At 40.8% G+C, this 22,646-nt stretch overlaps 2 protein-coding genes across 4 annotated transcripts in view; both read left to right on the top strand.

Moving 5' to 3' along the window:
- Window positions 1-22,247, top strand: part of LPCAT2 (lysophosphatidylcholine acyltransferase 2) — a 68,845-nt gene extending 46,598 nt beyond the window's left edge. For all 3 annotated transcript variants that reach the window (XM_072827026.1, XM_072827027.1, XM_072827025.1), the window contains 3 exons: window positions 12,066-12,164; window positions 16,663-16,798; window positions 20,365-22,247. In XM_072827026.1, the coding sequence (XP_072683127.1) occupies window positions 12,066-12,164; window positions 16,663-16,798; window positions 20,365-20,549 (420 nt within the window). In that variant the 3' untranslated portion in view covers window positions 20,550-22,247. The remainder of the gene's footprint in view (window positions 1-12,065; window positions 12,165-16,662; window positions 16,799-20,364) is intronic.
- Window positions 2,326-5,188, top strand: CAPNS2 (calpain small subunit 2). Its single transcript, XM_072827028.1, has one exon. It carries the CDS (start codon window positions 3,914-3,916, stop codon window positions 4,670-4,672), a length of 759 nt encoding a protein of 252 aa, XP_072683129.1. The 5' UTR covers window positions 2,326-3,913; the 3' UTR covers window positions 4,673-5,188.
- Window positions 22,248-22,646: the final 399 nt, after the last annotated feature.

The following is a 22,646-nucleotide window of genomic DNA, read 5'->3' as shown; positions in this document are numbered from 1 at the left end:
CCAAGTTCGTGCAACTATCACCACAGAGCAGCTTAAGAACATTTCCGACACCCCACTGTGTCTCCTGGTAGCATTAAGTGTTAGCTCCTGTCACCAGCTGTCTCCTAGCCCTAGGCAACCACAACAGAGTTGTCAGTCCTTTGGTGTGACTCTAGGCCTGGTCTAGAAGAAAGACATCCTATCTCTGTGGATTTGGTTTTTCTGGACGTTTCAGGGAATGGAATCATACAGTAGATGGTCTCGTGTGTCTGGCTTCTGTCAACGTAGCATAATGTTTTTGCAGTTCATCCATGCTGTAGCAGGACTTTGTCGTCTTTGAATGACAAAAAGTACTCCATTATATGAACATATTGCATTTTTTTTTTTCAACAATTGGCGGACACTCAGGTTGTTTCTACTTTGGGGCCATTATGAATAATGTTGCTAATAGCAATCATGTTTCTCTACTTTTTAAATTCAGTGACTTTTCCCCCTCGAATAGAGGCTAAATTTTCCATCAGATGTGTCATCTTCCTCTACTCTTTTTCCCTGCTGATCTGGACAGTCAATTCCCCCAGATGGCAACCAAAGTTGCTATTAATGTTCTAATAAATAGCCTCTGGGGATCCAATAGTCCAGAGAAGAAAAGGCTTGCTAATCTAATAACAGTCTTTTATTCGAGGATGGCTTATGAGAAACTGTTAGCCAAATGCCCTCCATCTTCACAGAAAATAAATGAGAGGAATTGGATTTAAACCTCAGGGAAAACCACTTCAGCTGGGCATGAGGAGGCGTGTTTTATATGGTAGTGGTTGCTATCAAGTTAATTTGCAATATTATAAAAACAAAGCCCATGTAATTTCCTCTGAGAGAAGCTCTTATGAATGGGTTTACATCTGTCTGAGGCCAGATGGCCCTGCGATCCCCTCAAAAGAAGACAATCCTTTTGTGGCTCTTTCTTCCGTGTGGTGAAGAAAGACATTTGGCCTTCGGTGTTCACAGAGGCCATTTCATTGTGCCCATGAGACCAGTTATTGGAGTCATTGTGTCATAAAGCCAGTGGTTGGAGAGTTTTACCCAAACCACTGGGTGTGGCAGAAGGAGACATTTCTCCCATGCCCTGAACAGAACAGTGTCCCCTGCTACTGCTCTCTCCCTAACAGTAGCTAGAACAATCGTTATTCACTTCTAGAAATTATACAACTCCCAGCGTAATTTCACATCTCATCTCCTTTTGACTTCCTGTTCGAGCCTGGGTAGTTCCCACTGTGAGACAGATTGTCACATGGCGGTTCAAAGCCCCTTCCAGTCCGAGTCTATTCTGCAGATTGGCCTCTCTGCTGTCATGCCCAGCAGTGGACCATCATCACAGTGGATGGTTGCTTAAAGACCACACATCCTTTAGCTTCTCTGTATTTTTACTGTGTTGTCCCTTCACATCCTCCATCTTTTAGAGAACTCTGGCCTGCACATCATCTTCTGTAGGTAAATCTTCTTGTTGGCAGAATTCATCGCACTCCCCTTTTGGGCACTCACAGGGCTTAATAATGCAGTACACTACCTTTCCTCAGTAGCTTGCCTTCCCTGAGTTTTTCTTTCTTTATCACAAATACTTTGTCTTTCAGAGGAATTCTATGAAACTTAAATACCAAAGAATGCTGCACACAAATGTCATATTTGGTATTAAGTAAAAATGTGAATATAGATGTCAGGTTATAATTACAATTAGTTTTTGGTGGGTGTCCTCCCTCAATCCTTAAGTGCAGCAATCTTGATGTATTCACCTTTGTCTCCTAAATACTGAATCCAAGTCCTGATACCTAACTAGTGAGATTGAATCATTATGAAGTAGGCAGAGAGATAGTATTACCATCATTTGGCAGATTTGAAGTTGATTTCCAAAATGCTAAGTGATATAATGACTTAGTGGTTATGTCTTGGCCGCCTTTTCCTGAGTTCACCAGCAGAACTTCCAGAAACCTCTGAAAGACTGGTATCTTGTCTCTCTATCTAGTATCAAAGGTTGGGTTGGTTTCTCAAAGTATTGTTTGAGACTACTTGTCATAGACTGACTTCTGCAGATACTTATTTAAAAATATAAAATCAAACCTCACAAATGTAATTTTGAGCCAAAAAAAACCCCACAAAATCAGAAATGGAGAACAGTACTTCCAATTTTACAGAAGTAAAATTATATAAGAGAGTACTATGAGCAACTGTATGTATCATGAATCATTAGGGAAATGCAAATAAAAACCACGATGAGATTATTACCACCTCATGCCCATTAGGATGATCTCTGTCAGGAAGGAAGAAAAGAAGAAAGGAAGGAGAAGGGGAGGAAAGGGGGAGGAGGGAAAGAAGGAGTGTTGACCAGGCTGTGGAAAAATTGGAACCCTTGTGCACTGTTGGTACAAATATAAAATGGTATATCTACTGTGGAAAACAGTATGGTAGTTCTTCAAAAAATTAAAAACCAAATTAATATTTAATCGGATAGTTCTGCATCTGGGTATACATCCAAAAGAATTGAAAGTAGGGATGTGAAGAAATATGTGTATGCCCATGTTCATAGCATTATTCACAGAAGCCGAGAGACAGAAGCAACCTAAGCATCCACCAGCAGATAAGTGGATAAGCAAAATGTGTCTTATACGTGCAGTGGAATATTATTCAGCTTTAAAAAAGGAAATAAATCCTGACACCTGCTACAACACGACTGAGCCTTGAACACATCATGCTAGGTGAAATAAGCTGGTCACAAAAGGACAAGTCCTCTGTGATTCCACTTATGTGATGTCCCTGGAGCAGTCAGATTCACAGAGATGGAAAGTGGAGTGGTGGTTGCCAGGGCCTCGCAAGAGGAGGGAATGAGGAGTTACTGTTTAATGGGGACAGAGCTTCCATTTGGGAAGATGAAAAAGTTTCTGGGCATAGATGGTGGTGATGATCGCACGATAATGTGAGTGAATCTAATGCCACTGAACCGAACTCTTAAAAATAGTTCTGATGGTAAATTCTATATCATGTGTATTTTACCACAGTTTTTAGAAATTCAATTCAAATTTTAAAAACAAGACACAAAGAAATATATACTGTATGATTTCGTTTATTTACAGCACAGCCATCAGTTGATAGTGTTCGATGTCAAGATAATGGTTACCCTTGGGAGGGAAGAGTAACTAGAAAGCAGGAAGAGCTTCTAGGATATGCTAATATTCTCTCTCTTGATCTGGCTGTTATGACATGGGTGTGTATAGTTTGTGAACCTCTCTGCACTCTACAGTTGTGATTTGTGCAGTTTTCTCTGTGCCTGTTACACTCCAAAAAATGATTCCAAAAATGTCGATCATCAGCCTGACAGCAGACTACAGAATCAGAATCCCTGAGGATGGGACCTGGGGACCCTGCATCTTAAAACCCTCCCTTCCAAGTTTTTCGTAAGAGCATTGGATTTGGGGATTTTTGCTAAAAGAGAGGGACTAGGGAAATAGTCTCCCAATGCCAAGAATTCCATTCTGCTCTAACAATAAATATTCCTTAGAAAAGAAATTCTTGATATCTTTGAGTCATTTAGCTTCTCCTGTTAGGAAAATGCATATCATCTTTCAGGTATGGAGAAATCAGTGATATATAGAAATGAGTATTTTAATAAATTACATTTTAAAATATTATTTCTTATAATTCATCATATACACAGTAGCTTATGAATATTTTATTGAGGCCCTCTAAAAGCTGGCAGGTGCTAGGACCTCATGGAAGTCCCACTCCTTTAGTAGGAGGGAAGACATTGCACCATGGGGCGTGGCACCATGCAAGCAGGTACAGAAAAGCCAGTTCTTCTACCTCTAAGCTAATGAGACTCCATCTCAGCTCTCTCCACACCATCTCCAAAACATCAGCAGCTTCTACACTTGCTCCTTAAACCAAAAGCATGTTTCTTGCAAAGGCTTTATTGGAAGGGGCAGATCGAGGCCTTGGAGAAGCCCTTGGAGGCCTTCTTGGAGGAGGTGGTCAGAGAAGAGGAGGAGGAGGAGGAGGAGGAGGAAGAAATATTGGAGGGATAGTTGGAGGAATTGTGAATTTCATCAGTGAGGCTGCAGCAGCTCAGTACACCCCGGAACCACCTCCCACTCAGCAGCATTTCACCAATGTGGAGGCCAACGAAAGTGAGGAAGTTCGTCGGTTTCGGCAACAGTTTGCACAGCTGGCAGGACCGGACATGGAGGTGGGTGCCACTGACCTGATGAATATTCTCAACAAAGTCCTTTCTAAACACAAGGATCTGAAGACTGATGGCTTTAGTCTTGACACCTGCCGGAGCATTGTGTCTGTAATGGACAGTGACACGACCGGCAAGCTGGGCTTCGAAGAATTTAAGTACCTCTGGAACAACATCAAGAAATGGCAGTGCGTTTATAAGCAGTATGACAGGGACCGCTCTGGGTCCCTAGGAAGTTCTCAGCTGCGCGCGGCTCTGCAGGCAGCCGGGTTCCAGCTGAACGAGCAACTTTACCAAATGATCATCCGCCGATTCGCCGATGAGGATGGAAGCATGGATTTCAACAATTTCATCAGCTGCCTGGTCCGCCTGGATGCCATGTTCCGTGTCTTCAAATCCCTGGATAGAGATGCAGATGGCCTAGTTCAAGTGTCCATCCAAGAATGGCTGCAGCTGACCATGTACTCCTGAAGTGGGTGCCGAGAAGCCAGCGCCCACCCCGAGGACGGGACTCCTGAAAGCCCAGCCATGCTGTCCTGGAGCTGTCGTTTCCTGTGAGCTCCTACACCAGCTTGCATGCATCGAACTGGGGCTGTCCTTTACCGCTTAATTAAAACAGATATTTTTTATGAAAAACAGATCTTTTTTATGAAAAATATTCCGGGTGGTTTGTATGTCAGGTTTTTGAGATACTGAATGTATATGATGGGGCGGGGGAACGTGGGGCAGAGCCCCAGTCGAGTAGATTTTAATAGAGCATTGCTTATTTGGTGAGTGAATTCCAAGGAGCAGGAAATTTGTTGTTACTGAGAATGAAATTTTGAAAAAATCTTGGAATAAATCAAGAAAGCCCTCAAGAGATCTATTTTTTTTCCCCCTTTAAAAAGGTGAGGAGGAGAGAAGTTCAAAATCTGTTTTCCTCACATCTGGTCTTTCCATTATGTAAATAAATAAATAAATAAATAAATAAATAAATAAATAAATAAATAGTGTTTTCCTGGAAACCTATTTAACCGTATAGAAACAGGTTCAGAAATGAGAAAAGCAATTTCACATAAGGTAAGTAGATAAACATTTTTAATGGTAGAGCAACTGTCTAAAATTCCAGAATTCTTTAGTCCTGTTTCTCTAGTAAGATAAGCATGCAGCAAACTTGTTTTGCTTTGATTTGTTTGTAAAAAGGGTTAGGGCATTGGAGAATAAAGGGTGGATCCGTAATCTAAAATGTCGCTCTTAATCATTCTTACATGTTCTTCATACAAAATCAGGCATGCCCGGCGCGTGTTGGCTGACTGGTTCTTGTCATGTCTTGCCCTGCCCCAGAGCTTGGAATGGTTTTTTTGTTGTTGTTGTTCCTCTTGAAAAACTGCAGACAGAAGAAATGTAAGCAAAGGAGGAAAAAGAAAAAAAAAAAAAAGGAAGGGTTGCATGAATTGTAACCAATTATGTAGTCTATAAAGGAATATAGAGATATATAAAGATACATAAATATTGTTGACTGTTACAGTGCTTCTCACAGCTGACTGCAATTCAGAATCACAGGGAGAGCTCTTTAGGAATACTGACACCTAAGTCCCACCCCAAACTGGTAAACAGAGAATCTTGAGAGGTGGGGCCCAGGGATGAGTATTTTATCCCCAGGTGATCCAATAAGCAGGTAAGGTCACCATGCCAGAGCAGTGGTCTCTGTCTTGTGTATGGCCCTTGGTTTGGCCCTCTCATTTTGATCAGGAGGTTATGGTGGGCATAATCCAGAATCCTCCAGCAAGTAGATTCAGCCTGAGGGGATGCGTCTGCAAGTGCTCAGCTCCCCCACCTGCTATTGAAGTAGCCCCTCCTGCTTCTCTGGCTCTTAATGCATTCCTTCTCTCTCCCAGACTACTTTAGAGGGTCCTCCTGAGTTTGAAGATAAATTCTTCCTTCCTCTTTGGACTCATTTAGAGGAGCGTTTAACTATGGAACTGATGTAACTCTCCTGTTAACAGCCCACAGCTGCATGTGAGAAATCCCCAGTGAAATCAGGAGAGGTTGGCATTTGGCCTCCTCGCTCACCATCATCACCATCATATAATATTTATGCAACACCACGCACATATAATTCTGCACTGAGCCAAGCACAGAGACCACATCTGCCTTCCTCTAGGGACTTGTAAATTTAAGTTTGCTCTGGTGTGCTACTTAGACCAGGTATGGTCCTATCAGAATGAGATCACTGCCAGCAACCACACATTAATATCAGGATCCTTATTTTAGAATCAACCCATTCATATGTCAGACATGAGTGTAGGAATATAGCCAAGAAAGGGGAAAGCTGCCAAGATGCCTTTTAAGGTCTCAGAATATTAAGTTTATTATTTAACCTTTCCATATGACAGTTGTAGAAAGGGCAGCAGAGCCTTACCTTTTTTTCCTCAGTTAATTCTAAATATTTTATGAAAGTTAAGACGGTTACCTCATGCTGGAGGTGATATTAAGTATTTTTCTTGCTCCTAGGGTCAAGGGATTATCTGCTCTTAGGATTCACTTCCTGCCTGTACAGGGCAAACATCCTGAAATTACGTACATTTTTCTTCTGTTCTCTTCTGGATTTGTATAAAACTTGTATAGGTAACCCCAGTCACTAGCGTAGACACTAGAAAATCCAGTCTAAACTCTGGACTTTTTTTAAGTATTCAAAACTTTGGCATTGTGTGGAACCATTAGCATAATGAATGATTGAATTTCTTAGTTTTTATCTAACAGTTGATGTTTTAAGGGGACATTTTCAATGTGTGAGGGAATATTTACATGGTAATTTTTTTTAATTTTGCCATTTCTATGTGGAAGCTTGCTTATAGGCTAAGACTTTATATGATTCCTATTCCATCCCATGATTTTTTAGTTCTAACATTAAGCAATACAATCGATGTAGTAAGTTGAAAATAATACTCAATGATCTTATAAAGCATTTGAAATTGTACCATCTACATTTTTAAATTTCAAAACATCCCATATGACTTTGAAAAACATCTTTATGTTAATACAAGCCCCTGGATTCCATAAACTGTGACTGCAGGAAAAAAGAATGTAGTTCTGTTTGCACGCATGCTGTACACCTAAGAAAAGCAGACCTCCAAAAATATGCAGAATGGGTACATCATCTTAAAGATCACTTTTTAAATATCTTTTGAGTAGTAGTGCATTTATTTTTAAAAACTTTTTTTTTAAGTTAGCAATTTTGTCAGTAATATTGCATGACTAACCCATCATGGGGCCTTAAAAAAATATTCACAGATGCACCTGCAGGGCCCTGATATTTAACATGTCTATCAATCTTGAGGTGCTTTCAGAATTACTTCTTTAAAGTGCCTGTGTTTAATGTTAAGTGGATTAAAGCAATTTAATTCTGAGAAAATTGGTAATACAATTGTGTATGTGGGTAGAAACATGCTCTTAATAAGAATATTTGAGTAAACAGAATGCCTCTTCCCAGTCTCCTCTGGAAAACTGAGAATTTCCTGTATTTTAATAATAGTACTCCTTTGGATTTATGAAGCATCTTCAAAGACTCAAAGCCTTTTCCCCTTTGGCTGCTGCGTAATAGGTTCTGGTTTTATATAAACATTTCTAAATTGTTTTGATGGCATTGATTATCCCTTATTTGCAGGGATGATACAAATTATAACACATCAAAGACAATATAGTCCTCATCCTTGGGAGTTTACCATCTCAAAAGATATTCAGAACAGTATCCTTAAAACTTTAAGATTTAAAGTTTTAAAGTATCCTTACAATTTTAAAGGTTATAAAATGCATTTAACTCAGTAGGAATAAAAATGTTCAATAAATTGGACTGGGAAAAGCCTTAGGGAATGGATACCTGAGAATCAGACACAAGAACACCATCATTCATTTCCTTCTGGATTTTTATTTTATTTATTTTTTAGACAATTTTTCTTTCTTTTTTTTTTTTTTAAGATTTTGTTTAATTTATTCATGAGAGACACAGAGAGAGGCAGAGACATAGGCAGAGGAAGAAGCAGGCTCCCTGTGGGGAGCCTGATGCAGGACTAGATCCCAGGACCCCAGGATCATGACCTGAGCCAAAGTCAGATGCTCAACCACTGAGCCACCCAGGTGCCCCTCCTTCTGGAATTTTAAATGGACCACATTTGAACATGTGATCTGGAACTTCCCACTGGTCTGAGAAGCCAGTGTTGTGTGACTGTGGGGACGGCAAGGTGCTAGGGCCCCAGGAGGTCCCAGTGACCCCCAGCCTTCACTTCCACACTTTTCTGATCCTGCCAACCACCACTAGATCCCACCATCTAGAGTGTCAGGCAGGTTCAGTCACCCTGTCTTTTGCAGTAACCCAATACAAATCTATAGTTCCTCCTTGGGACTGTCCTGGCCTCCAGATTAGGACAGATGATGGAGGGATTAGAGTCTCCTTCCAGAAAGCTGGGCTCCTCCTTTGAAATGTGGCCTTGAAATATTTTCAAGTCTAGATTTTTAAGTTTATAATTCTTCCTGAGAAGATCAATAGATTTTTAAAGAAAAAAACCCCACAGATTTGAAGTACAGTTTTTATCATGGAACTGGTTTGAAATTAAAAAATTAAAGGAGTGCATTTTGTTGTATACTTTTGTATTATCTGTTTTTGAATGTATTTTATTAAGCTACTTGCTTTAATTTGAATGACTTGGAGTCCGATCACTTAAATTTTCATTGTAATTAATGGTAATAGCAAGTTTTATGACCTCAAATAAAGTTTATGTCTCATTTTTTTATTTAAAATCAATTAACATATAGTGTGTGATTAGTTTCAGAAATAGAGTTTAGTGACTCATCGGTTGTATATAATACACAGTGCTCCTTACATCACCTACCCTCCTTAATGCCCGTCTGCCAGTACCCCGTCCCACCACTCCCCTCCCCTCGAGCAACCCTCAGTGTGTTTCCCAGAGTTAAGAGTCTCTTATGGTTTGTCTCCCCTCTGATTTCGTCTTATTTTATTTTTCCCCTCCCTTTTCCTTTGTCCATGTGTTTTGTTCCTTAAATTCCGCATATGAGTAAAAATCATGTATTTGACTTTCTTGATTGACTTATTTCACTTAGCATAATACCCTCTAGTTGCATCCACATTGTTGCTAATAGCAAGATTTTTTTGATGCTGAGTAATATCCCATTGTATATATATCTTTATCCATTCATCTGTCAATGGACATCTAGGCTTTCCATAGTTTGGCTATTCTGAACATTGCTGCTATAAACATTATGATGCAGGTGCTCCTTCAGATCACTACATTTTTATCCTTTGGATAAATGCCTACAAGTGCAATCGCTGGGTCATAGGGTTCTCTCTCTCTCTCTCTCTTTCTCTCTTTAGTCAAAATGAGTTAGTCGAATGGGTAACTTCAAAGATTCCTTCCAGTTCAAAGTTTTATTATTCTGAATTTGGAAACTTAACAATATATGTTTTATTGATCCAATAATAAAATATCTGAGAATAATTTCCATACTGCTTTTTTATCCCCTTCACATTACTAAGATGAAAACTTACCTATAATTTCTTGTGTGATTGATTACCAAGGGTCTGCTTCTTTTTGTCAGCCAAAACCATTCAGAGATAAGACTGCTAGTGAATATTAGAGGTTCAGAATATTACTTTGTTTTGTGAGTAGTGGTAATATGAAAGGTCCTTTACATTTCCCTTTCTCCATCTACAGAATGAGTAATAATGCTTGACTTCTGCTATACATAGGGTTCAGTGGTATAAATAAAAATTAGAGCCTCACAATGAAGAGACAACATAAATTCAAAAGAATATTCCCAATTGTACAATCTATGATTGTAGGTTCATTGTCTACTGCTCATTCTTCTATCTGTTCTTCAGACCTTCCATTCAAGACTTCTGTGTTGCTTCATAGAGAATGTCAATTGAGGAACAAATGCACCTAAGTGAGCAATAGGTATATCGTTCAATAAGCTGCTCGGCCTCTAAGGCTAATGAACAACAGCCTTCTGTGATGTGTAAGGAAATGAATGGTGGTGGCACAAGAAGGAAATCATGTTACTTAAAATTCCACTGTCTTTGAAATTTCTAGGGTGATGAAAATCTTGTAGCTATTATTTGTGGCAGTGGTTACCCTGGTGCATACATTTGTCAAAACACATTAACTATACACTTAAAATGGATCTTTTCATTGGATGTAAATGATACTTTAAAAAAAAAAAAAAAAAGATCAGTTTCTTTAAAAAAAATTTGGTTCAAGAAAAGGAAAAGGGGCACCTGGGTGCCTCAGTGGGTTAAGTGTCCAACTCTTGATTTCGGCTCAGGTCATGATCTCAGGTCATAGGATCCAGCCCTGGGTTGGGCTCTGCACTCAGTGCGGTGTGTGCTTGAGGCTCTCTCCCTCTTCCTCTGCCCCCCCCCCCATTTCTGTGTTGACTCTCTCTCTCTAATAAATAAAGCTTTTTTTTTAAAGGGGGGCATGGTAGAAATACAGCTCCTTTATAAGTAACCAAACAAAAATGGAAGTCACATGACCTGAGTTTTGCCTTAGGCATAAACCCTTGTTCCTTAAAGGGAAATCTTAAAATATCTTTGTTTCTACCTTCCACCTCTGGTGGGAAACTGAAGTTAAGAAGTGAAGTTATTCCTCTTTTTAGTTCCCTGTGGTAAGATACAACAGTAAGGTAAAAGGGACGCTTGATCTTTGGAGTCTTGGTTGCTTTGAGAAGCAGATCAAAGCTGCAATTTTCTTCCCTAGAAAAATGTACACACCAAAACTGCACACAAAAATGTACACACCCCCTATCAGGGGCCTCCCCTTTCCCCAAGCTCATCGACAAAACCCCAGTGAAGAACACTTGCCTTAGTTTTAAAGTGAACCCAGTGTCATAGGTAAAGATCAAGGAGAAAAAGGTAGTATTTATTTTTAGTGCCTACCTAAGTGTGCTGAGCATTGGAAATACACCGCCACACAAAGAGAACAGTCCTTGCTCTAAAGGAACTCCTAATGGTTGAAATGTAGATACTTAGTCACAGTTAAAAATTCCACTCTTATTGATGCCAAACATTGTTTGTTCATCTGTCAAGTACCACACTAGCTTTGTTGGTCCTAGTTCACACTTTATGTGGGAATTCATCACTTGCAGATTTTACTGCCAAATTGCTTCTAACACCTGAGATCATCATCATTGGGCTTGTTGACAGTTCCCTTTCCTTTTCCCCACTTCGTCCTTAGTGTTCCTGTCTAGGAGAGTAATTCATATGTAGGGAGGTATATAGATACTCATATCACACTAGTTAGAAGCTTAGAAGTTCAGGATCTCCTGGGGCCTCTCATCACCAGGTCGCTACTAAAATGGCTCAGGCTCATTCCCTTGCTCCTGGTTTATTACAGAGGGAGCCCGCAACAAAGAAAGAATCTATCTGCAATCACTGCCTCAGTTTGCCCTTTCCCTTCCCTTCCCTTGTCTACATGTATAGGGTTGTTTAGTGACCCTGATCCCCCTTTGGTGACCTGCTGGTGTTGGCCATCATGGCGGGGCCACCACCAAGATTCTAGATCCTGCCTCGCAGAAGGGCTTCCTCCGGGGCTGAGCTCAAGAACCCATGCTGAGTGCCACAGAGCCACCAAATGGCCTCTGTTGATTAAATGTTTATATTCATTACTAAACAAATATATTTTACTTCCTCCTGAATGGGAATAGGTAGGCAGGCCCTTTGTTTGCTCTTCCCTCTCAGTGCCAACTTTCTTCTAAATAGGCTCAGTGCATGATGATGTTCAGTCATGTGACGTACCTGGATTTCACCTTTGGGGCTGTAATTAATAGTAATTAATGGGCCTGCTAATTGATTTCTCCCCTCCTTCCGTAGAACCACGATGGCAGTATTGACTTCCGAGAGTATGTGATCGGCCTGGCTGTCTTGTGCAACCCTGCCAATACAGAGGATATCATCCAGGTGGCATTTAAGGTACTGTCAGCCCTACCGAGAGCCTCCTAGTCAGTCTCATGAACAAGTGTCAACTCTAAGTGTATTATCTGAAAATCAGTGAAATCTGTTACATGGATTTATAGATCTGCTGTAACGTGTCCATGAGGGTAATGCGATTAAAGCAATTGCTACTGAGAATAAAGAAAACACAAGCACCCATTTGAGCACAGGGGACGTCTTGGGGAGCCGCCCTGCTAACGGCATCAAGATTGAAGAGCGGGTGATTTAACAAATTAGTCTTAAAAGTGATTTCTATCCAGCCTCTCCATTTGAAGCCCCAAAGTACAGTTTATAAATAAACACCACCTGTCACCAGCCATCCTAATTCACCATCTGGAAAGTTCCCATCTACCCTTATTTTCTCTGTGTGCCAAAGATATTTTAAGTGCTCTTTTCCGGATGGAATTTGTTTTGTTGTGGTGATGGCTGGTGAGCATCATGATACGTGTCCCAAGTTCCCACCAGGTCTGTTTTCCCTGTAGTATTGCATATATTTTCACAGTGACATAGGGGCAAAGGGCAGTGGGGGAGGGAGGGTTGGCCGGTGAATAACACCCATAGCCCCGTCCCCAGCAGGACTCAGTGCAGGTCTGAACTGTTAGGACTTAGACTCCATTTATCACACACATGCCCAAGAGGAGGAGAAAGAAACCATTCTTAAAGTGTGTTTTTCATTTTTCAGAGATAAAAGGTGCCTCATCTAATTAGTAATAAGTAGGATGTTCACTTCCAGTTCTAAGTTGTGTCATCTACTCTCAAGTGAACCAAAAACTTGATTTCCATGCTTGTCTTTGTATCAAGCTCTCTATATGTACTGACTCACCCTTCAGCCACTTGGCGGTCTCCCTGCTTCCATCCACCATGACGACGGAGGACCGTCTCCATTCCTGTTTCCTACTCTTCTCTTTTCCTGGTTTCTGAAAATATCCCACTGTGATTCTGACAGATTTCCTCTCTCCTGTGTCATCTAGACAGACTGTTTCTCCAAGAGTCCTTTCTCACGTTTTAGAGGCCACCAGGGCAAGCCTTAGGAATGCTCATGCATTTTGTCATTTACAGAGAAGTCCCCAGGCTTACCTTTTTTTTTTTTTTTTTTAAATTTCAGATTGGCTTAAACTGAGTTAACTGTGAGGCCTGTAAAGAACCTAAGTGGTTGATGCTTAGCAGATGGTCCTACAGCAAGGGCCAGAACTTTTTCCAAGTTTAAAACGTTTGGCTTTTACAGACTTACTTATTCATCATAAAACCTAAAATTATACACATAGCTAACTTATTCCAATCCAGATATTTCTGTTTCTGTTTTGGGATTGTATACCTAATTATAAGTTTAGCTGAGCAAATGGTCACTTTAGGTTTACCGATGAAAGACCTGATAGAAAATTTGGCCCTCTGTCACAGTAATTATTGTTTTTAAACGTCGTGAGATTTTTCTCTAGCCTAGACCTTGGTCTGGTATAGAAGAGGGAAGCAAGGAGAACCTAAAACTATAATTAGCTCTTTTTCCAGTAAGACAGGGGTCATGCTTTACATTGCTTATTTTTCCACATTCTTTTTCAGGAGTGTTTGATGTTTTTGGAAATACTTTGGCACACTTTTATTTTTCATTTAGTCATATCCTTTTATATGCACAGAATCCTGTTGCTTCCTTTTATCTGGGAAGCACTTCACAGTGAACTCCCCATCCTTGAGCTCATTTCATCGTCATAGAGACCGGCAGAGGTAGAGTTCTTCAGCTGTGAGCAATGAGCATATGCTATGGCCGAGAAATCTACCATAAGGCCAGGGAGATGGCTCCAGAATAGACTTGGTGACAGGGACTCCAGAGGACCCTACTGCAGGGACTGCTCTGTATTAGTGGGAGCACCCCCAGCTCTGCCCACAGTCACATTCCAGGGAGTGTTCAGATGGTCGTGAGCCATGTGCTTGCTGGAAGGACTGGATGTATGGGCTCAGGGTCTCACCATATTCCACGTAGTGGACAGATATTGTTCCTCCAAAAGCAACTGGGGTGTTAAGCTTCCTACCAGAGTCCAGAGTGTGGGATTTACCTGAGGTCTGGGTACTCTGTAGCACAGAGATTATCGGGAGAGATGAGTAATTGAGGAAAAGTGAGTGTTTTAGTGAGGGGTACAGCCTGGGGTAGTTGTGACAAAGGCCAGATAGAGAGGAAGTAGAAACACCCAGCCTGGGCCTGGTGAAGGGAATTTCCACAGAAGTGAGAGCCACCGAGCACCGAATATGACCATTGAATTGCTGAGGATTGTGTGGGAATGGAAGGCCTCTCAAGAAAGCTTCACACTTGTGAGGAGTGGGGTATGACGGGATCTCCTCACAGTTACTGCCAGAAGTCCAAGGCCCCTAGAAAGCCCTGGGCTGCAGTTTGTGCAAATGAACAAATGCTAACCCACTTTTTCCTCAGGGGCTGTCTTCTCCTTCACTTGGGGGCTAAGTGATCAAAAATAGGAAAGTCCCTGCTTCCTCAGCTGAGGCAACACATTAACCACCTTTAGGGCTAGTGTTCTCCTCCCACCCTGGTCAGACTATGCTTGTGGTTCTGCTCATGATTATCATACCTTATCTACTGCCTCTGGTTTTCTGGTTTTGGTCATGTGTTTGGTCAGAAGTGATGCCTTAAAGGCAGGAGCTCTAGATGTCACCTGCCTGGATTTGGATGCCGGCTCTACCACCAACCAGTTGTGTGGCCCTGGGAAAAGAACCTAACTATCTCATGCTTCAGCTTTGTCATCCAGAAGACAGACCTACTGACAGCACCTACCCTGCCTAAGACCACGGTGAGGGCACAGTAATCAGTTAACACAAGGAAAGTGATTCAAACACTCTGGATCAGTGCCTGCAAGGAATCAGCGCCAGCATCCATTTAAAAACCTTAATGCCAGGCCCAGGAGAAGATTTTGAAGATGAGATATTCATTATCTAACAATTATCACTGTTTTGCCACTTGACTTTCAACCCGTCCCACCTACCTCCTTTTCCTTTCGGCCTATAAACATGTTCAGAGTCTCCCTTCCTAGCGACGACTTCCTTTTGTGCTTAGCCAATGCCCTGTTTACCTCCTTCCTGTTATTCCACATTTCTCAAAGAGCCCGTGCTGGTTGCCTCTGCCATGCACCTCTCTTCATTCCCAGTGTCCCATGACCACCTGGCCTCCAATTCCCTCAAACTGTGTTTCCCGAAGGCATCCAGATCTCCTGGTTACCAAGCCCAGCAATGCTCTTTGCTTCTTGTCTGCCCTCTCTGTGGTGTTTGACTCCCTGGGCCCTTACCACTCTCAGGGTGTCTCCCTCTTTCCAGAAAGAGGTGCACTCCTCATTTCCCATTCTCTCTGATGCCTTCTTCCGAGTCTTTCTCTGCCAGCTCCTCTTCTCTGCACACACTTCAATTCATGCCATTCCCAGGGCGTCTCATCACTTTGTACATTCTCTACAGAGAAGCTCCAGCGCCCCCAGACTTGGCAGTTCTTACCCAAAGTCATGGCTTGAGCCTCAACCACCCTCCTGAGCTGAGGTGCTGCAGGCTCGTACCTTCCCCTGGCACCTCTGACTCAAGTCTCACCTCTCCAGGTCCAGCTTTTGGTCTATTGCTCTGGGGAACGGACCCCACTCTCCCCAGGTGCCCAAGCACCGTAGCCCACTCTCACTCCTCCTTGCCATCCCCACAGGCCCCGATTGCTGGCCAGGCCCTGCCTTTGCTTCCTCCCAAATTCTGCTCCCATGCTCCCTGCTCCTCCATCTCATACTCTTCATTGTTTTTCCCACTTCTAGTCTTTCCAGCATTGAGTCTAATCCATCCTCCACACTCTCAGTTCACATATAATCACACCACATCCCCTACAGCCATAATCCCACAGGGTCAGGTGAGACGTCATATAGCCATCATGGCGTGATTCCTGCTTGTCTGTCAGTCTCCTGGTCTGAGCCCCTGGCAATCACTGCCAGTCCTCGTGTGTTCTTTGTGTTCGAAGACCCAACTCAACCTGTCAACTCAGTATAGCTTTCCCTGACCTCTCTCATAGGATTCATCTTGCTCTCTACAGGACTCCCACGTCCTTTGGACTTACTCTTATTGCAGCCCCCATTTTCATTTTCTCTCTTCCCACGACCAAGCCACATGTCTCAAGGGTGGCAGAGACCAATCTTCCTTTAGATTCAGCTCCCTAGCCCCTGGCACAATAGAGGTGTGAATTTTGTTTTTTAAGATTTTATTTATTCATGAGAGACACAGAGAGAGGCAGAGACATAGACAGAGGGAGAAGCAGGTTCCCTGCAGGGAGCCCAATGTGGGACTCGATCCTGGGACTCTGGGATCACGCCCTGGGCCGAAGGCGGACGTTCAGCCGCTGAGCCACCCAGGGATCCCTAGATGTGTGAATTATTTAAGAGTTTATTTTCTGAGATTTCTCTGTACCACTATTGCTCTGCCCACATGCATCCTTATATTTATCTACTCTTTCTTTCAGCTGTTTGATGTTGATGAGGATGGCTACATAACAGAGGAAGAGTTTTCCACCATTTTACAGGCAGCCCTTGGGGTGCCTGACCTGGATGTTTCTGGTCTTTTCAAGGAGATAGCCCAAGGGGATTCTGTGTCCTATGGTGAGTAGGCAGTTTGGTTTCGGCTTTAGTTTGCAAGGAGGGCATCCGACCACAGACAGACCCTCAGGCAGGAATGTGATTTCCCTCTACTAATTGCATTAACAATAGAAATAACAGGAGTGATGATGATGATGACAGGAATAATAGCAGTAGTGAAATAAGAAGAGCTACTTACTGAGCACTTGTATGCTAAGCACTCTTCTAAACACTTTTTAATACATCTTTACAGCAAGCCTATTTAATCAGTACTCTTAATGATTAATTTATTGAGATGCATGGAATTTAACTTACCTAAGGTCACATCATCTAGAGAATGTCAGAGCCAGGATTCAAAAACCAAGAGTCTGGTTCTAGAGCCTGGATCTCTGCCCTCCCCACCTTATTTCTCATCTGCTGCCCCTCCTGGAAGAGTCTTTTCCTTTCTGCTATCACTGTGGCCAAGCAAAACTGAGCAAGTTAACTAAAGTGGTTGTAACTCTGAAGGATAGAGGGGTACAGGTAAAGTACCAACAATAACTACAGCAGCTAAACCATCCATTATCACACTTACCATTAGCAGCTTAGGCAAGCTTTCACATAGGCTCGTTTTCTCCTGCCCTGTGGATAGCACCCAGTGAGGTCACATAGGTTCATTTTCTCCTGCCCTGTGGATGGCACCCGGTGAGGTCGGGACCATCATGGTGGAAGAAGACTACAGCAGGTCCATCCATCAGGGACCAAGCTGTCTCCGTATGCCTTGAGTCCACACATCAAAACAAGACCCCCCCTGTCTGAAGGATGGTACACCAGTTTCCACATATTTCTCAGTACAGTTGTTGAGAAAAACCCACTTGGGTGGAGAGGCCTAGGTGACTGCTTCCTTGCCTTAGCTTTGATGTGGTCATTAAGGTCAGGTTGGCTTATCTTCCCCAGCCTTCCCCCCACACACCCACACAGGCTACATGGGGTTTCCTCTGGAATGCCTCTTTCCTTATGGTGTTCAGAGAGTTTCAGCTATTAATTTCCATGGGATAGGGGAATGAGATCACATACTTCTCTCACTGTCTGTTTTTAATTACTATCATTCTGCTGCCCTTTATTCCATTTTAGGTAATTAAGGGCCTACAGCACTTACTTTATTGAGTTCATGGAAGGGAGGGAGGGAGGAAGGGAAAGAAGGAGGGAGGGAGGAAGGAAGGAAAGAAAGAAGGGAAGGAAGAGAGGAAGGAGTAAGGGAGGGAAAAAGGGAAGATAAAATATATGAGTCATAAACCCTTTGTGTACTAATTCTCTGACCATTCTCCTTTCACAAGTAAGACTCTTTATTGCTCTGAGCTGCAAAATTTGGAACAACTATTTAGAGTAACCATTTCATTGGAAGTTATACCAGAAACGATTCGTTAGGTAGTCATAACTTTACCCATTGATTTTAACAGATTTTTTAGGGAAATCTGCTTTGCTTTTTTTGGAGTTCAATCTTTTTCTTTATAGAATACACAGAATATCTCCCTCCCCCCCAATATTATGTCAGTTTCTTTTTTTGCAGGAATATTTGGAGGTATTTAAGTATGATTTTTATAAAAGGATAACCGTTGGAATGTATCAGAATATGACCATCTAAGTTGTTTTCCTTTTCAGTTTTCTGTTAGCCAAATTAATTCCACAAAGTAGCCAGTTCACAGAACTTCTTCTAGAAATGAGTTACTTTTTTTTTTGAAATGAATCACTTCTTAATGCCACTAACCTCTCCAAAGAAGGCAGAGACCTTGATCTTTTGTTTTTTTTTTTTTTTTTTTAATTTTTTTTTATTTATTTATGATAGTCACAGAGAGAGAAAGAGAGAGAGGCAGAGACATAGGCAGAGGGAGAAGCAGGCTCCATGCACTGGGAGCCTGATGTGGGATTCGATCCCGGGTCTCCAGGATCGCGCCCTGGGCCAAAGGCAGGCGCCAAACCGCTGCGCCACCCAGGGATCCCGACCTTGATCTTTTGAACAAAGCACAAGTCTTGAAAGACAGACCTTGGTTTCAGTAAATCAGCTCTCATGTTTACTTTCCATAGAAGTCACTTATGTGCCTCCATCCTGGAACTGGCTCATGCAGATGAACCTTTATTTTGGATGTCAAGAAAAAATATCCAAAGACCATGTTAATAGCTTGCCTGATTTGGAAACATATAATGGTCTATTAGTGTAAAATAATGTTGCAGTTGCAAAAATGATTCGGGCTCAGTCCAGTGGCTTCCTCATCACTGAGACCTATTTCTGTCTTCAAGACTTGTTAGTTGGTCTAACGTGCTGTGAAGTAGACTCTGGGTTATCAGATGATTTAAAAAAAATAATAGAAATAGAACATGGGGTTAAAAATCCTTTTGCTATAGAACCAAATAGGTAGCTAATTCAAAGTCTAGGCTCCTTATGCTGTGTCAGCTCAATAAAGTTTTTCTCTGTCCAAACAGAAGAGGATAAAGGGATTTCAGAATGGAAGGTAGCCACACATTTCAGAAACTCTAGGTTGTTGGAGGCTTGATGTTCAAACTCCGCTGGTTAACTTAGTTAGCCTTCTATACCTCTACCTCCATTCCTAATTCTAAAATACCCAAGATAGAAAGAGGCCCGCTACTCCGAGGTCTTGTAATACGATTATTATATATTGTACACTCTACTTGCCTTTGTTGATCATTAGTCGGGGCTCAGCTTTTCAAGGCTGTGTCTTTGTATACCAGAATTAAGGGTTAAAATGGTTTTAAAAACCAGTAATAGAATGTCACAGGTAATAGCATTTTTAAACACTTTGTATTACAAAAAAAATTATAGCAATATAGAAAACTGAGTGAAACATAAACGTGAAGTGTAATGAGGTTTCATAGAGTGAGCACTTTGCATTACTACTGCTCGGGTCAAGAAATAGAACTCTTTAAGAACTCTGGAAACATCTGTGTGTTCATTCCCAGCAACAGCCACTCCCTCTCTCCTAAAGTGGGGCATGGCTGACCTGATTTTAAAAGGAATCTCTACTTGATTTCCTTTTTAGTATGTCACTACAAAATCTTTAAATATTATGTGTTAGGTTTGCTTGAGTTTTTGAGCTTCATATAATGGACTCCCACAGTATGTGTTGTTTTGTATCTGGCTGTTTTCATTCAACATTATGGCTTTAAGATTTGTCCACAGTGTTACAACACAGCAGTTCCTTCATCTTCATGGCCGTGGAGCCATTATGTCTCATGAAAATGCTACAAGTCTCTATTTCTGCTGTTGACCAAGCTTGAGTGGTTTCCATTTTTCACCTGTCATAACCAATGTTGCTGTGAACATTCTCAGGCATGTCCTCCAGAAGACAGCATGCACTCATTTCTCTAGGATATATACTCTGGGATAGAATTAATGGGTCATGGAGTATGTGAATCCTCAGCTTTACTAGATAATGGAAAAACTCTCCTGCAAAGTGCCTGGACAGTTTATAAGAGTCAAGTAATAGGATTTGGCAATAATTATATTATTAAAGTCATAGATGAATCTGTATTATGCTGAAAGAAGATTCGCCTCAATTTATTGAATTTTGTTTGTGTTTTTCCCCCTCTTTTAGAGGAATTTAAAAGTTTTGCCCTAAAGCACCCAGAATATGCTAAAATATTTACAACCTACTTAGACCTCCAGACGTGCCATGTGTTCTCATTACCAAAAGAAGTCCAGCCAGCTCCCTCGGTTGCCAGTAATAAAGTCAGCCCCGAAAATCATGATGAGAGTACCTCAGACAAAAAAGATGACTGAAGTCTAATATTCACAGTCAGAAAAGTCATTTCCTTGAAACTGTAAAGGGATTCATTGATAGCATTCTTCAAGTGATTTCTGAGTAATTATGATGTTCAAAATGGAAAGCTTTTTAAAAATAAAAATGATAGATTGCCTTATCAAAATGCTTTTATTCACCTATGTATATTATTAAGTAATATTCCCTTTCTATTATGTTATATTGTGTGCTGTATGATTGGTTTCCCGGTGATAAATATGTCTTTATGGATTTATCTGTTTAATTTGCAAATAATGGTGAATGAAATGGTCTCACTTGTTTACTGATGAGCATTAATCAACACTGTAAAGAGTTGTAAAAAGTGCACTTTTCAATCTAATTCCCTTTAAAGAAATGAAGTAATAGTGTTACTTTCCCATTCTGAAAATAAGAACATTGCAGGATTCTTTGCCTCTGACTTCACAGATGCATTATTTCATTTCCAGTTCAGTTTCTTGGATCACTAAATGTGAATTGGAAGGGGGAGTTCCCATTAATTCAATGAGACTTCTTAGAACTCAAATTCTTTTTATTGCAGATTTCCTTACCCACCTACTAAGGAAACTATCATTTTGCATGATCTACAGTTTAGAACTTTGTGTTAAAGACCAAGGCTATAACTAAAGGCTAAGTAGGAATTGCCTTATTGCAGGTAAACTTGACTTCATAATGAGAAAACGAATCACTTGCCACAGAGTCTAGTTTGAGTTGGATAGTTCGGAAGGCAGGGCTTGCCCACCAAATGGGTCACATTTGATCCATTTATATAGTATTAGAATTAATACATTTTACCATTCAAATGGGAGTTTTATTTTGTTAAGTGTCGTCTCAAATTTTAGAGCTTGCCTGAGATATCTACAGGGAAAACACAAAAGGTCCCAAAGTATTGAAAGCTAGAGAACTCAAAAACCTTATTAAGGTGAGGCAGCAATTTAACATTCTTTCCATTAGGTCAGGCAATAATTCCCTCAAGTGCTATTTTTACTGGATGTCACACAGCATACTTATTTGTTGTTAATGTCACTGTGTTTGAAATTTTGAACAAAGAACCAATTTATATAATACAGTGTACAAAAATAATCGGTTCATTTCTGAATTTTGTCTTTGAAATCAATCTCTTTGTTTTGGTTGTATTTCTGAATTACCCCCAAATTCATTTTTTAAAGCCATTTGTGAAGGTGGGAAGTGTCACGAGAGGTGAGTCAGCATTTCAAACTAGTTGTACACGTTAAGCTGTGAGTGTTCTAATTTAATGAGTGGATTTGGATAATTGCTTACTAAAATGTTTTATCCTTAAATGTATAGGATCGTTTGCTTTTTGTGTGTCTTAAAGCTGTTTAGACAGAGTATTGAATGAACTGAAAACAACTGCCTAAGTAATTAGAAAAGTTACCTCTATAATAGTGTCTGCATATGTATGTACTACTCAGGTACCATGATTGCTTTTTATCATAGAAAAGCCACATATTACTCCCATTAATTATGAAAAAGTAGCATTGTAAATTGAAAGTTTTCTATGAGGCTCTTGAAAATGATTCCCTTGTTTTCCCATTTTCAAATAATATTTTATGCTCCTTAAGTCCACTTCTGCCAATGTAATATTCCTATTTTATTATGTTATTGAATAAACAAACTTGCTATATGAAATTCTTGGCAATTAAAAAATTCTGGTTTTACCATTTTGTCTCCAAGGTAATATTACCTTTTTAATATTGTGGTTTGAATGTGTTTGCATATTTATGACTGCGATTAATCATTCTTGTTTGTATTTAAGCTTTCTGAAATGTCAGGCATGATGTTGCTCTAATGAAAAACTCAAATTTTAGCCAAAGTTGCAATAGTTAGTATTCTCATGGAAGTTGACTTTTGTCTGGTGGGGTGTGTATGATAACACAGTCATGATCATCAGTATCCCTACAGCCTAGGCCTCTTCTTTAGGCCATGGTAACAAAGATTTCCTTCAGAGAGGCTGTTCTCCTCTGAGAACTTGAAGTTAGGAATTAAATTTCATTAAGTTAGTTAAATGCACTGTGATTTCCTATAATCATTTGAAAAAAAAATAGGTTACTCTTTGAAAT

Source organism: Canis lupus, chromosome 5, assembly GCF_048164855.1.
Source record: "Canis lupus baileyi chromosome 5, mCanLup2.hap1, whole genome shotgun sequence".
NCBI classification, from domain to species: Eukaryota; Metazoa; Chordata; class Mammalia; order Carnivora; family Canidae; genus Canis; species Canis lupus.
The sequence above is the reverse complement of the archived record's forward strand: the minus strand, read 5'-3'. Positions and strand labels throughout refer to the sequence as shown.

Bases quoted from the DNA above. Each gene is read 5' to 3' on its own strand.
- CAPNS2 (XM_072827028.1), top strand. From the start codon at position 3,914: ATGTTTCTTGCAAAGGCTTTATTGGAAGGGGCAGATCGAGGCCTTGGA.